Source organism: Camelus bactrianus, chromosome 16 (genome assembly GCF_048773025.1).
Source record: "Camelus bactrianus isolate YW-2024 breed Bactrian camel chromosome 16, ASM4877302v1, whole genome shotgun sequence".
Lineage (NCBI taxonomy): Eukaryota > Metazoa > Chordata > Mammalia > Artiodactyla > Camelidae > Camelus > Camelus bactrianus.
The window spans coordinates 2279238-2299664 of record NC_133554.1 but is presented as its reverse complement, the minus strand read 5'-3'; the positions used below and the strand labels follow the sequence as shown (position 1 = coordinate 2299664).

The 20427-nt window shown below is 57.2% G+C and overlaps 1 protein-coding gene, 1 long non-coding RNA gene and 3 other non-coding genes across 7 annotated transcripts in view; 1 reads left to right on the top strand and 4 right to left on the bottom strand.

Moving 5' to 3' along the window:
- Nucleotides 1-17590, top strand: part of LRRC75A (leucine rich repeat containing 75A) — a 37486-nt gene extending 19896 nt beyond the window's left edge. The window contains exons 2-5 of one of the 3 annotated variants that reach the window (XM_074342111.1): nucleotides 3717-3814; nucleotides 5290-5418; nucleotides 14290-14405; nucleotides 16247-17590. In XM_074342111.1, the coding sequence (XP_074198212.1) occupies nucleotides 3752-3814; nucleotides 5290-5418; nucleotides 14290-14405; nucleotides 16247-16784 (846 nt within the window). In that variant the 5' untranslated portion in view covers nucleotides 3717-3751 and the 3' untranslated portion in view covers nucleotides 16785-17590. The remainder of the gene's footprint in view (nucleotides 1-3716; nucleotides 3815-5289; nucleotides 5419-14289; nucleotides 14406-16246) is intronic. The other 2 variants (XM_074342109.1, XM_074342110.1) reach the window with 2 other exon arrangements.
- A 589-nt stretch (nucleotides 17591-18179) lies between these two features.
- Nucleotides 18180-20246, bottom strand: LOC141573549 (uncharacterized). Its single transcript, XR_012499351.1, has 5 exons — nucleotides 19899-20246; nucleotides 19653-19704; nucleotides 19146-19217; nucleotides 18733-18817; nucleotides 18180-18507 (listed from the first exon to the last, which is right to left on the bottom strand). It is a non-coding gene; the product is annotated as an uncharacterized LOC141573549 (long non-coding RNA).
- LOC123614077 (small nucleolar RNA SNORD65) lies at nucleotides 18580-18651 on the bottom strand. Its single transcript, XR_006721564.1, has one exon. It is a non-coding gene; the product is annotated as a small nucleolar RNA SNORD65 (small nucleolar RNA).
- Nucleotides 19298-19368, bottom strand: LOC123614075 (small nucleolar RNA SNORD49). Its single transcript, XR_006721560.1, has one exon. It is a non-coding gene; the product is annotated as a small nucleolar RNA SNORD49 (small nucleolar RNA).
- On the bottom strand, nucleotides 19781-19848 carry LOC123614076 (small nucleolar RNA SNORD49). Its single transcript, XR_006721561.1, has one exon. It is a non-coding gene; the product is annotated as a small nucleolar RNA SNORD49 (small nucleolar RNA).
- Nucleotides 20247-20427: the final 181 nt, after the last annotated feature.

The following is a 20427-nucleotide window of genomic DNA, read 5'->3' as shown; positions in this document are numbered from 1 at the left end:
ACCCTTCTCAGGGTCCCCTCTCCCTCAGGTTAGCGCCCTCCCCCAGAACATCCCGTTCTTCCAACCCTGCCATTCTCAAACTTTTTTTGGTATCAAGTTCCCTCTTTAAACTTTTTACTCTTTTTTTTAATTGAGATGTAATTGACATACAGCATTGTTTAAGGCGTATGTGTTGATTTGATACATTTATATTGCAATAGGGTTGCCATTGTAGCCATGGTCAGTGGGCGAACTTGTCACATAATTATCACTTCTTCTAGTGTTGGTAACAATTGAGATCTAATCTCTTCGCAAGTGTGTTTATAATAGTTTTGTTGTCTGTAATCGCCATGCTGTGTACTGGTCTCCAGGACTTATTTATCTTCTGCTTGCAAGTATGTATCCTTAAACACCGTCTCCCATCCGCACCCCGAGCCCCAGTCCACTCTGTCCTTCACATTCAGTTATTTTTTAGATTCCACATGTAAGTGAAGTCATGCAGTATTTGTCTTGCTCTGTCTGACTTATCTCACTTAGCCTAATGTCCTCAAGGTCCATCCATGTGGTTGCAGGTGGCAGGATTTCCTTCCTTCTCATGGCTGAGTAGTTTTCCATTGTATATACAGAGCACACCTGCCCCATCCATTCGTCAGATGACAGACACTTAGGTGTTTCCGTGTCTTCACTGTTGTGAGTAATGCTGCCGTGAACATGGGAGTGCAGGTATCTCTTCCATGGACCGTTCGTTTCCTTTGGACATACACCCAGAAGTGGGATTGCGGGATCATACGGTAGTTCTGTTTTTAATTTTTTGAGGAATCTGTATACTCTGAAATTATTGAGGACTTCAAAAAGGTTTTCTCTGTGTGGGTCATAACTAGTAAATGCTATTGTATAAGAACATCTTATCTATTGAATAAGAAATTAAAACAATTTTTTTTTCTATTTTTTAAACTTTTTTTTACTGAGTTATAGTCATTTTACAATGTTGTGTCAAATTCCAGTGTAGAGCACAATTTTTCAGTTATGCATGAGCACACATTCATTGTCACATTTTTTTTCGCTGTGAGCCACCACAAGATCTTGTATATTTCCCTGTGCTGTACAGTATAATCTTGTTAAAACGAAAGTACTTTAAAGATTTATTTATTCATTCATTTAAAGTTAATAAGCTTACCTGTGACAGAAGTAAACTTTTATGCAAATAACTATATTTTCCAAAAGAAAAACATAGTGAGAAGAGCGCATAGCCGCATAGTTTTGTGAATCTTTCAGTGTGGCTGGATTCTCATACCTGCTGCTTCTGCAGTAGGTGGTTTTGGGTGAAGTCGACAAAGAAAACATAGCGCCAGGCCGATCCGTCGCTGGAAGGAGGAGCTCAGGGCCCCTGAAAGGGTTGGAGGGCCACCTTCACACTCTGAGAACCACAGTTGTAACCCTCCTGTGTGAATCTCTGCTCGCTTTTTGGAAAGCTGTACCCCTCACCTCAGGCCCACATCTCTCTTCCCCTGGAGTGAGTCCCCAGACCTGGTTCTTCAAGCTCAAGTAACATGGGGGCCCCACTTCTTTGAGATGACATGTGCTGGCCGTTGGCCACGTTGGTCCCAGGCCAGTGACACTCTCCATGCCAAGCTGGCCACTGCGGTGACTCAGGAGCACCTGCTGATGCTCCCAGGCTTCCTGATGGAGAACCATCCACGTACAGCTCCTAGAGAGCACCCTGTAGACCCTTAATGAGGGCCTGGTACTTGCAAGGCAGGCCGGCCCCTCCAAGGCCAGAGCAGCTGGAGGAGGTGCATGTGGTTCCTATTCCCCCCCATCCCCCATGCAGCCAGGGCCTGGGGAGTGTTGAGGCCCCTGCTGGGCAGCGTCAGTGCAGTCATGACACTTTGTCCCCAGTCACTGGCTTGGTGGAGGAAGTGGAGAGGACACCAAGGACGCCTGCAGTGGCCTGAGGCCCTCGGGTGTCCGGTGTCCCAGAGCAGCACAGGCACTGTGTGGGCCTGGGTGGGTCCAGGTACAGTAAGAAAGCAATAAAACGCATAGCAGCCTCGCTCCGGTCCTGGGCGGGTGTTCCTGCTGCAGTGTCTTGTATCCGGAGCCCTGGGACCTTGGGGAGCCCCACCCCAGCTGGAATTCACAGGGAGCCCTGGGACCTTGGGGCACCCCACCCCAGCTAGAAGTCACAAGGCAGGTGGTGGCTGTGACTCCCAGTTCCCCAGAGCCTGGATCAGGGCCATGTCTGCCCTCCTGGGGAGACCCCTCCCCACCCCCTCCCCAGCAAGAGCTACATGACCCCAGACAAGAGCAGCCACTGTCAGCAGGCTGGTGCCCAGGGTGACGGCAGGGGTGGGGACGTGGAGGCCAGGGACGTCAGGGGCCGTCTCTGGGGAAGAACAGTTCACATCTTCCCACACCTGCCCCAGCATCCTGGGTCAGCAGCTAGGGTTTCCTGGGCCTTCCAGGATGGGGTGGCCTCCACTGGCCTGAAAAGGACGGGTGGGAAGGTGGGGTGGGGCGGGCAGGAACTTCCCCAAGAAACCCAAGCAGCCATCCAGTCCAGAGGTTTCAAACTTTTCTTTGGCAACAGAACTGCATTTTTTTTCTTTTTTTTTTTGACTAAAGGGCTGTCAGCAGAGCTGGGCCTGAGGCCTCGCTGACTCTCCTGGCCTCTCTCCTTGTCACTGTCCACCCCAAGATCCAGGAAGCCGGTGTGGTACCTCCCGCTGTGGCTCATCTGCCCATCTCATGGATGGGGAAGCAGACCCTCAGAGGGAAGAGGTCTCCTGCCCACATTTACAGTCTGAACCCCCTTCCTGCATCCCCAGCCTCTCCTGCAACACAGAGGGCAGCCCTGGTGTCTGCACTTTGCTGGGTGACCGTTTGTGTCCCCCTGCTGAGCGTGAGGCTGGCCTGGACCGTGTGCCAGACCCCCTGTCCTGCCCCGACTGGCATTTCTCTAGAGAGAGAGGTCATGGCTTTTGTTGTGTTCTCAAAAGGGTCTGGGATCTACCGAGAGGCTAAGACCCTCAGCCTGTGGCGGGGGGGGCACCGGAAGCGGGGGGTTATGGGGCTGGGCTGGGATTCTCACCCCTGCCAGGCGCTGCCTGTGCCACTAGGTATTTCTCTGGCCCACCTGTGATGCAGGTCACCGTGCCCATTTTACAGGCGAGGAGTGAGGTGTGGTGGCCCAGGTAGCGCTCCCCGGCGCTGCCTTGCCCTTGGCCCAGCAGAGGCCCTCGGCCCTAGAACCCGGCAGCTGGCACTCAGAGGCTGCCCTCACCCACACCCGGGGGGCTGGCCGCGTAGTATTTCTGCAGCCAGAGAGGCTGGCGGGGCACGGCCCCTGTCTCTGGGGCTCATTCCTGCCAAACAGATACAGACCCAAGATGGCCCCCTGGTGCCCTCGATGGAGCTGGAGACCCGTTCCTTCCTGCGGGGAGCTGGGACGTGGGGGCAGAGCGCTAGGAACCTTCGCTGGTGGGACCCGGCTGGGGCGCGGGCTCGCCAGTCTCCCCAGGCTCCCACCGGGGCTGAGGGCGGCCCCTCCAGAGACACCAGCAAAGCCCTCTCTTTCTTCGCTCTTAGCAACATCAGCCGCCAAACCGCAGGGCAGCGCCCACCCGCAGAGAAGGCCCAGCCTCCAAAGGCAGGCCCCAGGCTGAGGCTGAAGCCCACCCCCACCGTTCCTGAAATCCCTCTGTAACATCTTTATTTCATGTGACTTTTTCTTTCAGTGCTATTGAGACATAGCTGACATAGAGCACTTAGGATGAGGCAGGCGCATGACGGCCTGACCCAGTGCAGTGAGTCCAGTGCACACCCATCACCTCAGGTAATCAGAAGACAAAACTGCTTTCCGCCCTGTGATGAGAGCCTTTAGGAGCCACTCTTAACTCGCAAAGATACCACACGGCCGTGCTAACTACAGCCATCGGTCGTACGTTCCATTCCTGGAATTCTGACGTTAAAGTCAGTGGCTCTGGGCCTTAGTTTCTTCATCTGTAAATGGGGAGTAGTGGTACCCAGCCTTCTAGCATTCAGGGATTTCTAAGAATCACATGGGGGAGGAGTTTAGAAAAGTTCAGGATAATCAACCTTAATGACAGGGAGCAAACCCCAGCTGGGACTCCCCTGTCACCACACATTTCCTGTCCCCGCTGGGTCACTGGGCCCAGCCTGGGAGCCTGCCTCCTCTGGGCTGTGATGGGGCAGCTCCACATCGGCTTGGGGCCCCGGGGACCTAGGGTCCCCAGGAGAGCATGTCCTTGTTGCTCACTCTGTGCAAGGCCCCAAGCTAAGAGCAGGAGCCACAGCTCCCAGGAAGGACGACAGAAGCTGGGGCAGGGGTTTGAGGAGAGTCGGAAGGCAGACCCAAGCTCTTCGTCATACACAGGTGTAACGTTTAGTCCAACACTCTGCCGTTGAAAACCATCATTCTTTACTTCTCTAAAGCAGTTAACTCTGTTCCAAGCTCCCTCCAGCTTGGCTGGTGGGAAATTCAAGTTCAGTGCTGTTTGGGGGGCCTGCCTCTTTCTTGGGGTCAGACAGGAATCTTGGAGTCTTATACAGTCCAGAACATTTGGAGCAGGGCCCTTGGGATTAGGTCCCAGTCTTGTCACTGCTCTTGGCCACGCCCGGGGGGCCCCTTGCTGGTGGGCAGGGGTCTCTGCAGAGGCTCCCAGCCGGTGCCCGCCAGCCCTCGCGCCTCCCCAGGCTTGGGGCACCGCTGCTCCAGTGGTTTCCTCCAAGGCCCACCGTGCGCCGCACCCTGCCCCCGTGCTCCCTGCCCTCCCCTTAGGATGGCCCCACTTGACACCCTTTCTTAGAGAGCCCTGGTGGGGTTTTCTTCTGGGTGCCTGACGACTTCTTCTTTCAACTTCGCGGCTCAGAGACCCCCTCCAAGGCAAAGGACCACTGAGGTTGGGCCCTTTACGGAAGGAGCAGTAAAAATGCCCTCCGAAGCAAGAAGAAAACAAGTAGCAATAGGTGACCCTGCCACAAAGCCGGGGAATTTTATTGTCATGCCGTTCCAATGGAGAAGCAGCCCCAGCACCGCCGTGGCCAGCCACGCTTGGCTTCGTCCCCAGGGGAGGTGGAGAGGCCCACAGGCTGGGCGGCCGTGTCTGCGGGGCTTGCTGGCCCCAGGGCACTTCTGTAGATGCTTCTGTGCAGGATGGGAACCTCTCTGGAGGGGTCTTCTCCCTCGCCAGGGCTCTGCTGGTCCCAGGGGCTGCTCTGGGCGTGCTGGGCGGGACTCCAGGGTAGAGTGGGGCCTCCCTGACCTCTGGGCATCCTTCACTCTTGCAGGACCTAGGCATGGAGTCGACCTCGCTGGATGACGTCCTGTACCGCTACGCCAGCTTCAGGAACCTGGTGGACCCCATCACACACGACCTTGTCATCAGCCTGGCCCGCTACATCCACTGCCCCAAGCCGGTAGGGCAGCTGTGGTCTGAGCCAGCCAGGTCCAGGGTGTGAGGTGGGCAGCTTCCTGGGCAGAACAGCCCAGTGCCCAAGAGGGGCTGGTCAGTGCTGCCTAGGCCCCTCGTGCAGGCACCTGAGGCACCCACCCAGCCCCGAGGCCCAGCCTCCATGGTGAGGGCTGCACCCGGGTGCCATCAGCACTGGTCTTGTTCAGCCCAAGGGCTGTAAATCCAGATTCATTGCCCACATTTAAAAATCAGAGTATTTCACACAATCCCCATGTTGGCTGCCCTTGAAAAATGGGACGTTCCAGGAACAGGAGGCCCTCATTTCTACAGGGCTGAGGCTGAATAGCCACCCCTATAAGTGGGGCCAGGGCTGCCACAGACAGTTGTGCAGGTTGTACCCTGCACAAAGACATGTACACGGAGGTGCTGGGGTGGGGGAGACAGGTGACAGTTCAGATCCAGCCCTCTCTCTGCCTACCAGCATGGGCACGAGTGCAAGGCTATGTCCACCTACAGGTGGGCTTTTTCTTATTTGCACAAAGTGCCGTGTGGTGTAGCCATGGCCCTGTGTGCTGCTCTCAGTTGGCCTCAGTCCCCACCACTCCCAGCTGTCCTCTCTGAGGCTGAGTGTCATTTTACACCGAACCGCTTCACTCATGTCCACTTCCCTCCTGGCTCCATGGTGCTGCCCAGCCCCTCTGGGCAGGGGATCTGACCCTCTTCCTGCTGCCTCCTGGGTCCACACTGGGACCCAGGCAGGGAGGGGAGGGCCAGGGCAGGGCAACTCCACACTTGAGCTTTTCTCTCTGTTTTCATTTATTCTCTCCCACCCCCCAATTACCAGCAGCTTCCAAAAGATGCGCTTCCTTCTAGCAGGAAGGAAGGGGCAGGAAGCCAAAGCAGGACGGGGGAGCGCCTGAGGGAGGCCTCAGCTTCAGAACAGGACCCGGGAGCAGAGAGGGAAGTGGTTGCCAAGTCCACCCTCTGCCTGGCCTGGGCGCAAACTTGAACCTTGCTTTGGGGTGGAGCCTCCATCTGGCGCCTTGCCTAGGGCCTTTGCTCCGGCTTCAGGGCACCAAGGCTCCGAGGTGGGGAGCTGGCTATGGAGGGCTGAGGGCAGGCGCTGGCGGGGTTGTGGAGGGATGCGGAAGGTGGCAGGGGTGCTGGGCTCAAACGCGCCACAATAATGAGGGTCTGAGGATTGGGAGCCCCAAGGCCTGGGGAAGAGTTGCTGGTGCAGGAGCCACGGGGGACCCGTTGGAGCTGGAACCGCCCACTTCTCATTCAGGTTATACCTGGCTCGCCTGGGGAGCTGGGACCGGGACGCGGGGGCCTTGCAGGTGCCAGGCCCCTGCCCCTTCTAGGGCGTGGGTTTAGTCGCCCAAGGATAAGAGGAGTGACGGATCACAGGGCACTCAGAGCAGCTAAGAGGAGAGGACTGTTTTACGCCCATTTTAGAGTTGAGGAAGACGAAGATTAGGTGATGAAGTGATCTGAGAAAGGTTACACCCCAGGTGAGAACCCGTGTGGTTTGGGCCCTAGTGCCGCAGAGCTTGCGGGGTGGGGGCAGGGCCGGGGAGGAGGGGCCTGTGTGGGAGCAGCTCCAGTGCTTGCCTCCCTCCACACAGGTGGGTCTGCAGGTGGCCAGCTGCGCATGTCAACCCCGGGAGACAGGCTGTGGCTAAGAAGCAGGGGTGGGCCGAGGGGTCCTACACGGCAATGCGTGCCCTCCCCCGGGGGACCAGGGGGGCCATTCGCAGGTGGTTTTGCTCAGGCTGCAGTATCATGTTCCACGCACTGAGTGGTAACAGACAGCAGACACGCATCTCTCCCAGTGTCGGAGGCTGGAGGCCCGGGATGAGGGTGCAGCACGGTCGGGTTCTGGTGCGGGCTCCCTTCCTGGTCTGCCGACGGCCGCCTGCTCCTTGTGGCCTCACGTGGCAGCAGGAAAGCTTGCCAGCTCTCTGGCCTCTTTTTATAACCCTCGTGACCTCATCTAACCCTAATCACCTCCCCAAGGCCCCACCAGACACCACCCCACTGGGATGGGGTTCAACTTATGAATGAGGGTTCAGCCCATCGTGCAGGTGTAGCTTTCCCAGGGCACTTAATTAGCTGAACTTGGTTCTCCCAGCTCTAGTGGGACAGAGCCATATTCTCTCCTATCAGCCCTTATGGGAGTTTAGGGAGGTGATTTATAAGAAGCACGAGCATGTGCCTGGCCCAGCCGAATGCCCCGTGCACAGAAGCCCACGTGTAACTGGTCTGTTAGCCCTGACCACGTGCCAAGCGGGGTGCTCAGACCTAGCAGGTCAGTTGTGGGTCAGTCACAGAGGCAAGGAAGACAGCGGTCCCTGTGGACCCAGAGTCTTGGAAATCAGTGGGCTGCCTGCCAACCCAGATTTCCAGAGGTAGCCTCAGTGGGGTCAGGGGCCTGGCCGGTGCCCCACCAAGACTACGTGGCAGGAGAGGCCATTTGGGAGGACTCTGCCAGCTGTGGTTGAGGCCGAGGTGGGAGGTCCTGGCTACAGGGTCCCCAGGCTGGAGATGGGGACAACTTCTGCACCCACCTTCGCTGTGTGAGCTGGCTCAGGGCTGGCCAGGACTTGCTGCTCTGACCTCTTTCATTTGAGAATTTCAGGTCAGCCCAAGTATGAGCCTAGAGATTGTAGGCAGAGGTGTCAAGACCATCAGCTATGCGCGGGGCGAGGGCGGCTCCCTTAGCTACGAGATGGGGCAATCTGGTCCTATCTCCTGGTGAAGCATCCACAAGACAAATCACCCTTCCCTCGGCTAAGGTGACCGCCTTGAATGAGTCCCGTCTGTTTTCTCAGCCTACCCAAAACCCTCTCCTGTACCCCAGCTCAGTATGGGCCGAGACCCTGGGAAGGAGTGGGTCTGTGCCTGCCTGGGTTGGGGGGAACAGGCAACCCCATCCCACCCACGTCTGTGTACTGATAGATCCAAGTCCGCATCCACAGGCTGGCTTCGAACTCCAAAGACACCTACCCCACTGTCAGCACAGATCCTCTAGCAGGAAACTTTAGGGGCTCCTTCTGCCCCTGTGCCACAGCCCCACCCCGCACCTCTCTTCCATCACCTCTCTGGTCAGGCTCCCCACCAGCAGATGCTAGAGTGAGGGTGTGCCTGGAGGTGTGCTGAGGACGTCTGCCAGGGGAAGCCGTGTTGCTGGGGCCGGGAGAACGCCTCTTCCAGGCCTGTGTTCTTTGCTGTTACTGCACGACAGACCCCCCCAGGCCACGGCGGCTTCACACAAGAGACACTCTTCGCTGGGCCATCTGTGTAGGTCAGGAATTCAGGGGCAGTGCAGCTAGGCAGCTCTAGTCAGGGGCTCGGGACACTGGCCAAGGCTGTGCGGATCTGAAGGCTCGACGGGGATTGGCAGGACAGCGCATCCCAGGGCTGCTGGCAGGAGGCCTCAGCTCCTTGCCACTTGGGCTGGTCTCCAGGACTGCTTGAGCTTCCTCACATCAGGGCAGCTGGCTTCTCCCAGGGCGAGTGGGGTCCCAGAGAGTAGGGGAGAAGCCACAGTGTCTTCTGTGTGTCAGCCTCAGATATCACGTACCGTCACTGCTGCCAGAGTGTGTTGATGGGCCCGATCAGCCCTGATGCAGCGTGGAAGGGGCACACGAGCGCTCTCCGAGGAGGCTAGCGTCCATCTGGAGGGGCGTCTTGCAGGCCGGTTAAAGCAGGATGGGAATGAGAAGGGCCAACCCGGGGCCTTTCTCTCCTGCCCTTCGGGCTCCCTCCACTTGCTCCCATCTGCTGAGTCCAGCTGGAAGCAAGAGGGCCAGACGACGTGTCTGCAAGAGCTCAGCCTTCCCAGCACAGAGGAGACCAGAGAATGAGCTGGGGGAGGAGTTAACAGAAAACCCAGCACTCGGCTCAGTATCTGGGCCCTGGCCCAGCACACATTGGGCCATATTTGATGAATGAATGAATGAATGAATGAATGAACGAGAGAAGCGTTGGGTGCAGAGTGGTTGAGGGCTGTGCTTGTCAGAGTCCTGGGGCAGCAAACATAGGTGTCTGGGGAGTGAAGACGGCAGGGGACGGGGCAGGCATCACCGTCTGAGAGACGAAGGACACTGACCCCGCCTGGCGGGGCCTGCAGGTCGGCCTTGAGCATCTCTCTTGACTGGTCAGTGGACCCCTCAAGCAGGCTCTTCTCCAGGGCCCCCTCAGATCAGCAGCCCTGGGCAGGCGCTAAGTCACCCCACTCGTGCCACCCCGCCTTCCTATTCCACGGTGGGGGAAGAGCTGCAGGGAGCAGATTCTACAACCCATCTTGGAGCCTCTGGGGGCGGGAAGGGGGCCGGTGAAGCCTCTGTTGCAGTAACAGAAGCCCACGAGGGCTGACTCGAGCCAGGAAGAGGATTTATCCTCCCCATAGGGAGGGGTCTTGTGGGGCCCAGAGCCTGAAAGAGGCACGAGAACCACAGATGAGACAGCGCAGACGCCCCCCCCCCGCTCCACCCAGCCTCACTCCCCATCCCTGCTTCCCACGCCGCACGGCAGGAAATTCGGGGTTCAGCCCCCAGGAGTCGGGATGTCTCCATCTCAAGTCGGCATTCCAGTGCCTACTTATGGACCAGTCAGCTGAGGCTTGGGAGAGGGGTCTGGTCCCACAGAGGGCTGCTGGGCTCCAGGGATTTCAGAACAAAGTTCCTAGAGGAGCGGGGCCAGCATCCTCCCCCCTTTTCGCCTCCTCCCTCCCTTCCCTTCCTCCTCCTGCACTGCTGGGCCAGTCCTGCCCAGTCTTGCTCTCCTGCCTCTGCCAGAGGAGGCTCGGCTGCCGCTTCCAAAAGTGATGGAGCTGGGACAACAGCTGGGCCTGCTTGAGGGTTTTCTGGTTGCAAGTGATAGAAACACCTTGAACCTACCTTCTAGAAAGATTCATCACTGGAGGGGAGGGCAGAGCAGAGTGCCAGCCTCGGAGCGCCTGCGGGTTCGGATCCTGGCGCCGCACTGGCACTCGTAGAGCCGCTGGTCGGAGCGCCTGTTCCACGCCGAGCTCTGAAGGGGGAGCACAGAGCAGTGCTGGGCGGGTGGCACATAATGTTTATTTGGTCCAGACAGGTGGAGGGGCTCTCACTCCCGAGGACCTGAGCTCACGTATGGTCTCAGGTCCGCCCAGTGCGATGAGCACGTTTTCCCTCCCTGTTCCGTAAATGAGGAAACGGGTTCGGCTTCGGGGCAGCGGGTCGATCCCGGGCCTCGCCCTGCGCGCGGCTGCCCTCTGGTGGCAATGCCTGGGCACTGCGGCGGCTGCTTTGCCGCCTCTTGCCGGTTCTTTCTTCTAGACCTGGAGGGTGGAAGGGAGATTCCTGGCCCCAGATTTTGGAAACCCTGGGAAGTGGTTGGAGGAGGAGCCGAAGCTGAGGAGCTCACGCCTCAGCTTTGGAGCAGGTGCTGTGTGAGACTGGTCACGTTCGGGGTGGTCCCAGGAGTGATGCTCGCCGACCACCACATCCCACCTGCTGGTCCTCCTTGTCTGTAAAGTGTGTCCACCTGGCGGCACAGCGGAATCACCTGCGGAGCTTTAAAAACTCCCCTCGCTGGAGCTGCCCACCCATCGCTGGGGCAGTGCAGGCAGCAGGAGTCTCTAAAGCTCTGGGTGATTCCTGAATGCCAGGGGTACCACGTGGAGACGCGCAGCTCTAGGTGTGCCACCTCCTCCCCTTTCCCCTTGGCCTCCAGAGTTGGCCTTCACCCCGGCCAGCACTGAGACCGCCGCTCCCTGAGCCTGTGCCGGCCAGCAACCACTCACTGGAGTCCCAGGGGCCTCGACGGGGTGTCTAATCGCACTGGACCCCCTTTTCCTTGGTGCCCATGGCTCTGCTTACTTCTCTTCTCTGACCCAGCTTCTCCATCCCTTCATGTCCGTGTGTCCTCCCCTACCCCTTTGATATTCTGCTGTTCCCCCATCTCCCCTCTCTGCTCATTCCCTAACCAGGGGGTTTAATCAGATGAATGTGTCCAGCTCAGACCTGCCTCGAGCCCCAGCTCCGTAAATCTAATCGCATCTTCCAGCTGGATGTCCCATCGGCCCTTCAAACTCCACATGGCCCCACGTAAGCTGGTCACTCCCTGACCCGGCCTTTTCACCTGCTTCCTCTCCGGAGCCCCTGCCTTCTCCCAGGTCCTGAGCACAAAGCCTGGAGCCCTCTTCATCCCTCCCTGCCCACACCCACTCCGTGCTGTAACCATTAGTCCAGTGTAGTGGCCTCTGTTACAGTCAGCCTTTCCAAGGGCCTGTGTCCACCGTCTCCAGTCCACCCCTTTTTCTACCTCCCAGCCAGAGAGATGGCCCCAAGATGCAAACGTGACCTGTCGCTCCCCTGTGGCCCTATCTGCATCCCATTTCACACACACCGCACGATCAGACTCAGCAAGGAACCAAGTCTAGAAACGGAGGACGTCAACTCTGGGGGTGCAGATGCAGTTGCCTGGAGTGACAGGTAGCAGTAGTTTCTCAGGCAGGTTGGCTTAGGAAATAGAGGTCGAGGTTCAGGCAGACCAGAGAGGTTTAGCCAATTCCATTCTGTCTCAGCCTTCCTTTGCCTCCTGGGTCTCTGCTCAGATGCTTCACCTTTTTGGACACTCAGCCCCCCACTTCCTGCCTCCTTTCTCTCCTGTCTCCCTCCCTTAGAGCCTCCTTTCCACCAGCCCTATCCCCTGGCTCTCTGAGCCTCAGTTTCCTCCTCTGTAAAATGGGAGTAAGAAAACATTTACTGCTTGAAGTTGTGGTGGGAATGCTGTAAAGCCCTAGTGTAATGCCTGTGTGCAGCTACCCAGGTCACATGGCAGTGGCTGGGACCAGGGAGGTGGCGAGAAGCAGTCAGGCCCCAGATCGTCACCTGCCCCCATCCCCGTAACAACCCCACACCCCTGGCCCTTGCTCACATTCTTTACTCCCATTCAGGGGCGCCTCATCCAAAATCCAGTAACCCATCCGCTCTTAAAAGGCGGGCTCAGATCTGAGCCTGGGCAGAAGCAGTCTTCCTCCTTTCCTCTGCCGGAGGTCTGTGTGCTCTCGCTGCCTTCCGGTGCAGCACCGTGTTCACTTAGGCACTTTCCCCAAAAGCCTGCTGTGTTCTGAGCTGTATGCAGAGCACTTTACAGATAGTGACTCATTTAATCCTCACAAAATCCTCTGTGAGGTCGATACTGTGATCCCTTCATGGATGAGGCTTGGAGGCACAGAGAGGTCAAGTGAGTTGCCCAAGGTCACACAGGAGATGACAAAGCAAGAATCTGAATCCGCAGAATTTGGCTCCAAGTCCATGCTTTTAACTCCTCAGTACAGTTGTCCCCACCTTATCCGCGGGGGATGCATTCCAAGATCTCCAGTGGATGCCCAAAACTGCAAGTAGTACCAAACCTAACCTACACCGATGGGCAGGTGGTGTATACAGTACAGATACGCTGGACAAAGGGATGATTTACATCCGGGCAGGACAGGGTGGGACAGCACAGATTCCATCTGGTTACTCAGAACCGTGCACAATTTAAAACTTATGAGTTATTTATTTCTGGACTTTTCCATTTAATATTTTTGGACCAAAGTTGACCACAGGTTACTCAAACCTTGGAAAGTGAAACAGCAGATGAGGGGGGATGACTGTAAGCTGCTTCTCCACCAGCAGCGTGATGATGACAATGGTTGTGATCAAGGTGGCCTCGACTGAGTACCTGCTCTGTGCCAGGCACCCTGCCAGGCACGGGACATGGGTTAATGGTTGATATGACCACGTCACGTTGCTGTCTGCAAGTGGGTTTGCATCTGAGCCTGGCACTCCCTGGCCCTTGGCACTGGAACATCGGGTTGGAGAACACACTCTTGGCTGCTCAGTCCTGGGGCTTGGTGACTGTTGGATTGGCTTCCAAGTTCTCCCTGTGGCGTCCTTTAACCTGGCGTGCTAGTTCGCCGGGGCTGCCGTGACAGAGTGCCACTTAAGCAACAGAAATTGGTTTCGTCGCAGTTCTGGAGGCTGGAAGTCTGAGATCAAGGCGGCTTGGTTTCTTCTGAGGCCTCTCTCCTTGGCTTGTAGGAGGCCGACGGCCGTCGTCTCACTGCATCTTCATGCGGTCTTCCCACCTTGAGTGTCTGCATCCTGCTGCCTTCTCACAAGAACACAGTCATATTGGCGCAGGGCCCACCCCGATGATCTCATCTTACCTTAATTGCTCTTTAGAGGCCCTGTCTCCCAAGTATAGCCACATTCTGAGATACTGGGGATTAGGACTTCAACTTAAGAATTTGGGGAACACAGTTCAGGCAGTAACACCCGGGGTCTCACGCTCAAGCGCTGAGGAGTGAAGCGGGCTGGGAAGGACTCGGGCTGCCACTCTTTTGCTTCCCCAGTGCTGGCGAGGGAAGAAGAGTCGTGCAAAGTATTTCACTTTCCTCCTTACTGTGGGAAATACGGAAGCGAGGACATTTGCTCATGGTTGAATCCCCAGCTTCTAGAGCGAGTGCCCCGCACTCAGGGGAGCCCAGTGGGGACTTGTGAAGCGAGAGGGTGAGCTGGACAGCCTTGGCGTTGAGCAGTGGCAGGGACCCTGGTGAACCCTGGCTAAGGGGTCAGTGATCAGACCACGTGGAATCCAGACTTTTATAGAAATCTCAGGTTTTTTCAGTGACAGCAGCTGATTCACAGAAACTAAAACCATTGTGCAGATCAGTTGTGCAACCCTGCTCCCTGCTCAGGGTGGCCACCTGAGGCCAGCACAGAGTGCCCCCCCCCCCCCGCTCCTCTCCTCCTGCGGAGACAGGAGGCTGGAAGTAGGGGCTTGGGCTCCCGGCCTGCTCCCTGACTCAGGGACCCACCGCCTGTGGTTGCCTCTGCAGGAAGGCGACGCGCTGGGCGCCATGGAGAAGCTGTGCCGGCAGCTGACCTACCACCTGAGCCCCCACTCGCAGTGGAGGCCGCAACGCGGGCTGGGGAAGAGGAAGCCACAGGCCTGGTGAGTTGCAGTCACCCAGGCGGGTCTGTCTCTCTTTCCCACCCAGCCTCCTTGCACAAGGACAGCACTGTGTGGGGTGGGGCGTTGGGGGGGGCGGGGTGCTGCCTGGAGGAGGTGAGGTGAAGAATTGGGGTTGGGGGAAAGCGGTGGCGGGGGGAGGGGCGATGTCCCTGGGGGCATGAGCCCTGAGAGACACTGGCAGCAGGCTGGTCTGCGGGGTGGGGGCTGGGAGTATGGTGGGAGGGAGAGGAGAGGAGTTTGATTTCCTGGCTCGCTGACCCTGGGTTCTCCCGCCACCCCTCTCCCCAGCAATCCTGATATCTCCCAGGGGGACACAGACCCTGGCCGTGTCTCTGCCCACGCAGCAGTGGGGGCCTCAGGGGTTTGTGGCCCCTGAACATTGGGGGCAGAGGGGACACTGGGACTCAGAAACTGTGGGTCAGGACGGCACTGTAGGAAGAAGCAGAGGGGAATTTCTTGCAAATCGTGGGGCAGAGTGGCTGGTGTCCTGATGACCCTGGCAGGGCCTTGCTGGCGGGCGGGCGTCCTGCAGATGGGAGGGAAGGACAGCCCCTCATGGAGAGAAAAGCGTTCTGGCCCTCCTTCCCTTCTCCATACCGCCCCCCCCGCCCCCCCCCCCCAAGTGGGAGAGGAGATGGTTCCTCAGGGCCCTTCCCTGGAGGAGGAAGTGAGCAAAGTGGGGCGCCCCGGCTGGGCAGGGGGAGGGGCCAATGTGGGGGCACAGCAGGACGGGAGCAGCCATGGGGCCTGGCATGCCAGGAGGCTTGTGAGTTAGTTCTCTAGGATGGAGAAGCTGGACACTGGCGCTCTGCTGGGACCCAAGGGCCTCTTGTCTCCCCAACACACATGCATGCTCAGAAGCCTCACTCCCCCTGGGTGGCTCCCCATCCCACTGAGTGAAACCCGAACAAGCCCAAGTGCAGGCTCTCAGCCCACTCTGGTCTCTCCTCCCACACTGGCCTTCCTCTGGATTCACAGATACGCTGAGCTCTACCAGCCTCAGGGCCTTTGCACTTCCCCCGCTCCCCCCATGCTGGAACTCTTACTGAGCTCTTCCCATATCCCGTTTTCTTCGTGATTCTGAGGCCGAGCCTCCACCTCCCTCTCCTTCCAGGGTTGAAGCCTCAGGGCTTGCGTGGGGTACCTGAAAATGGGGGGTTCTGGCCCCAGAGCAAGGGGTGGCAGATGGCAGGGAGTAGAGACGGGTGTACAGCAGCTCCCACCAGGCTGAGGCCCCTGCACCCTCCCCCCACTGCTGTTCTGAGGGCCCTCCCTAAGCATCCTCCTTCTGGAGGGGAAGATGGTCTTGAAGGAGGGGCCCCCGAGATCTCGGGCTACCCTTGGGGGAGCGAGGAGCTCAGCCTGGTGGTGCATAATAACAGCGAGAAATAGCGATTCACCACTCCAATACAGGGGGCACTGTTCAGAATGCATTTATTATTTCACATGACAACCCTGCGTACCGTTAGCTCCATTTTTCAGGTAAATACCTGGTGAACAGAAGTCAAGGAAGTAAAGGTCACACTGAGTAGGAAGAAAGGAGTGAAGTGCAGACCCAGGCATTTGGCCCCAGATGTACCCTCAGTCACTGCAGAAACACCTGGGCCCCCCGTGGTCCCCTAGGCTCTGCCTGCTGGCAGCCGGGCTGAGACGCGGGGCCATGCCGCGGCGGGGGTGGGGGGAGGGGGGCTGGGGCCCTGGTGTCTGCCCCCGGGAGTCACAGGGCCAAGTGGAGGCTGGCTCATGGTGGTGGCCATGGCCGCTTCCGGAGAAAAGCCTGCCCCACTCACTCGAACCCTGCCATCCCGTCTCCCCTCCAGCCTCAAGGCCGTCCTGGCTGGGAGCCCTCCGGACAACACGGTGGACCTGTCGGGCATCCCACTGACCCCCCGTGACCTGGAGCGGGTGACCAGCTACCTGCAGCGCTGCGGGGAGCAGGTGGACAGCGTGGAGCTGGGCTTCACAGGCCTCACGGACGACATGGTCCTCCAGCTGCTGCCGGCCCTCAGCACGCTGCCCCGGCTGACCACACTGGCCCTCAATGGCAACTGGCTGACACGGGCCCTGCTGCGCGACCTCACCGATGCCCTCAAGGACCCTAGCAGATTCCCCAGTGTCACATGGATTGACCTAGGCAACAACGTGGACATCTTCTCGCTGCCCCAGCCCTTCCTGCTCAGCCTGCGCAAGCGCTCCCCCAAGCAGGGCCACCTGCCCACCATCCTGGAGCTGGGTGAGGGCCCGGGCGGGGCGGACGAGGCCCGGGGTGAGACCGAGGGCCAAGAGGACCCCGGAGGGGGCCCTGCAGCCTCTGCCAAAGACCAGGGCAGGGAGACAGTAGGTGTAGCTCAGACGTGACAGGAAGTGGAGTCCTAGTGGGGCAGGATGGCCATGGCGGTCTGGGGGCTCAGGCTACCTCGACCCGACCGTGGGAAGCCAGATCAGCCAGATCGCAGCGTGGGGGAAGAGGGCTCCCTAATTGCTCTTTGGTCCTCTCCATCTCCCGCTTGTCAACCCTGTCTGCCTTTTGGCTTCCGGTAAGTCATCCCTGGCTCAGGAGGCACCAACCCTCAGCCTCCCCAGACTTGTGGGTGCAAGGTCCGGGTCGGGGATGCTGAAAGCTTGAGCTAATGTGAATGGTAGGAGTGTAGGTGGAGCCCTACATCTAAGTCAGGGTTTTCCAATCCTGAATTTTATTTTTTCTATTCAGGGCAGCATACTCCAGCCACATGCTGGATGTGCCCATGACCAAGGCAGATCAGAACCTCCCGGCTGAAGGTTGGGGCAGGGTACGGGGTGCCAGAGGCCCCAGGGGCCTAGGCCCTACGTGGACTTCGGGCTGTACGCTGTCCACCTCCTTGTGGAGCCCTTGGAACCAACTTCCCAGTCTCAACCTCCATTTCTAAGGCCCACCCTTGACCCTGCCCATGGGACCAGCCACCCCCTATACTCTGATATTAGGGCATCCTAGGTCTGGGGCAGACAGGGACACAGAATACAAGACATACACAGAATACAAGACTCACTTAGAAACTGCACACCACCCCTCTCCACACTACCAGACCTTCAGGGGTCAGCGTTGCTAGGGTGCCAGTGTGAGCCTTGCTTCCTTTTAAAGGGACCCCTTTCCAATAAAATTCCTTCCTACGGAGTCCCTAAAGTAATCCTTTCCAAAAGGATTTCCAAAAACCCAGGACCACAAAGGTGCCTCCAAGCAAGACAGCTGGGAGAAGGGGGAAAAATAAAGAGGGCTCCCAAATGAGTGTGCAAAGGTTTTCACGCTACAACCCCCTTACCCAAGGCCTACCAGTTAAAAAAAAATCCTGCTGGGCACAATTAGCAAATCTAGGGAGACTGGGAACCAGTCATCCTTTACTCTGGGTACCCAAAGCTGGTGGACCGGAACCCCTCACATCATGGACAGGATCTCCACACTGGAAGGCAGCAAGAAGGGGCCGGGGAAGAGGCAGACTGGAACCCTGCCTGCTGCTGTCTGGGCAGGCATCGGGTGGAGCTTAAGGAGTTAGAGGAAGATTATGCAAAAGGACAGAGCTCAAAGGAACAGGGACTGGACTCAAGTGTACAGATGCCTTAAATGCTTTGGGATTTTTGCCCTCCAAATTTAAAGCTGAGGGGAAAACAGCTCAGACTGACCATAAAGGAAGGTGATAAATACTAATGCCTGGACCACTAATATTTGACAGCAGTGATAAAACTCAACTTTTTCTTCAAATACGTATTTTTAAGAACCAATACCAAAAAGATCATCCTTTTATGTTTATGGTAACTGCGTGGAGATAGTTCAGCAAATTTCCAGTTCAGAACTCAATTGTACAATCTCAAAGTACAAAAGCTTTTGGTTAAGGGACAATACTAGAAAGCTCATGAGTTTAATAACACCAGAAGAGCCTATCGCAGGAAAAGCTTGCCAAATCCATTTCTTGGTTCTCTCATTGGTGAGAGAACACCCTCGCTACTCAGCACAAAGTGAGCTTGTTCCTACAAACTCTGAAGCCAGGATTTTCAGATTCCAAGTTGATGGCTGCCACTGGTCCTTGGGACCTCCCTGCTTCAGCACAGCCTGCAAAGGAACGAAGGACCGCTCAATCTCACTTTATACACCAAGGACAGACATTCAGAGCATCAAAGATATCTTCAGAAAACCATAGGTTCACCACTATACAATCTGCCGGTAATTCCAGCTTTTTGGGTGATTTCATCATTTGACATCTTTTTCTGCAAATTAATTTAAGACGACTAGCTGCATTCCACCATGGGGGTGGTCACTATGCAATGGAAACCTTACCTCTTCTAGAGCTGAGGTGTGGCCGCCAGTTCTCCAGCTCTGCTCTGCCAAGGGCCACTCACAATGTGGGGGATGAACGACGCACCTGTGGACAGACAGCAGATGCCCACTGCAGACCACGACTACCAGTTTACTTACATCCATCCTCCCATCCCGAGTCCTTAGAACTCAGTCATAACTGCCATCTCTGGACATTTTAACCTGTTTAGTCACATTAAACACTGCAAACCCAAGGCTATCAATTTTCAGAGCATCTCAAATCAGGTAAGCAGTTTGCTCAGGACTATTCAACCATGAGCTAAAAAGGAACTCTTGGGCCCACTCTGCATTCCAGTCCAGACACCATGAGCCAAAATCATCCTCAGACAGTCTGCCAATAAAAGTCAAGGACACAGGACACAAAGCTCCCTTACCTAGAGCAGGCCGGTGCTCCTGGCTCCCGTGCTCAGCTGCTGATCACATGCTGGCAACCCCTAATGTGCAATCTGGGTGAATACAGAAATTAAGGTCACAGTCCAGACCACCCGACTCCTGGCACCAGCAACTCGTGAGGACTCTTGACTGCAGTCAGCCAGGAACTGTTATCGTCAGTTATCGCGTCTGACGGCACTTCCTATTGGTGATCTCATCAGAGCAGCCAAGCACCTCACCAGGCCCCGGAAACTAGGACTTCGGCTGAAACTGCCTTACAAAACAGCCCGGAGACATTCTGATGGAGTTTCTGAACACAGATTCGGTTTAGACAGGCTAGGAGCCGCAACCTCCTAACCGTTGCAATCATGCAAAGATGCAGTGCATATTTATGTCAAGTGTTTGAAAGTTACAACGGTAATAAGACGCCAGGCAATCTCAGTGCATCTACGGTTGCAAGAACGACACCGCTAAGTTACGTATTAAGACCTACCCAGACCCGCTCTTACCTCGGGAAGGAATGCTGCTCCCGTCTCCAAAATCCTGAAGTGAGTCTGCCATCTGAAACAAGAGAACGTGCATTTACGGCGGGTTCTTTCAGTTACAGTAACCAAAAGTGTCAGGGGTCAGCGACTGCAGTCAGATAAGCATCAAAGTCGTCAGTTCTCGCTTCTGACGGCACTTCCTACGAGAATCATCAGGACAGCCGAGCAAGCCTCCCTCGCGGTCCCTAGGGCCGAACCAGCCTCACTTACCCAGATCTCTCGGGGCTGCTCACCCCTAGCGGCGAATCCGGGGAAAGAGGTCCCGGCCTTCGGGGACCTCAGGCTCCTGAGACGGTGGTGGGCCAGCGGGACAAAGACGCACGCGGCCTTCGAGCCTCCGCCCCAAGACTCGGACACCGGACCACGGCGTCCGCCCCGAGGCCCGCACGGACGCACCCGCCCGCTGCCCTCCATCCATGCTTCCGGAGAACATCGTCCGAGAACCCAGAGAGGTTGTGGCGCCCGCGCCCTCCCACTCGCTGGCCGCGGACAGGCCTAGAAAGACACACAACCAACCTCCACGACACCTACAACGGAAAGGCTGGCGCTTATGCGTCCCAGGCCCTTAAGGAGTCGGGACATTCCACTCCTCATAGAAGGGAGGGGAATCCTGGCAAAGGCTCACGGGAACTTTCCCCTCTAACGCGCAGACGCCACCCTGGGCTCCCCCCTCCTGTAGAGCCAATGGTTTCTTCCGCGGCCCGGGAATTCTGGGTCCCCGGCGCGCTGTGAGCCCCAG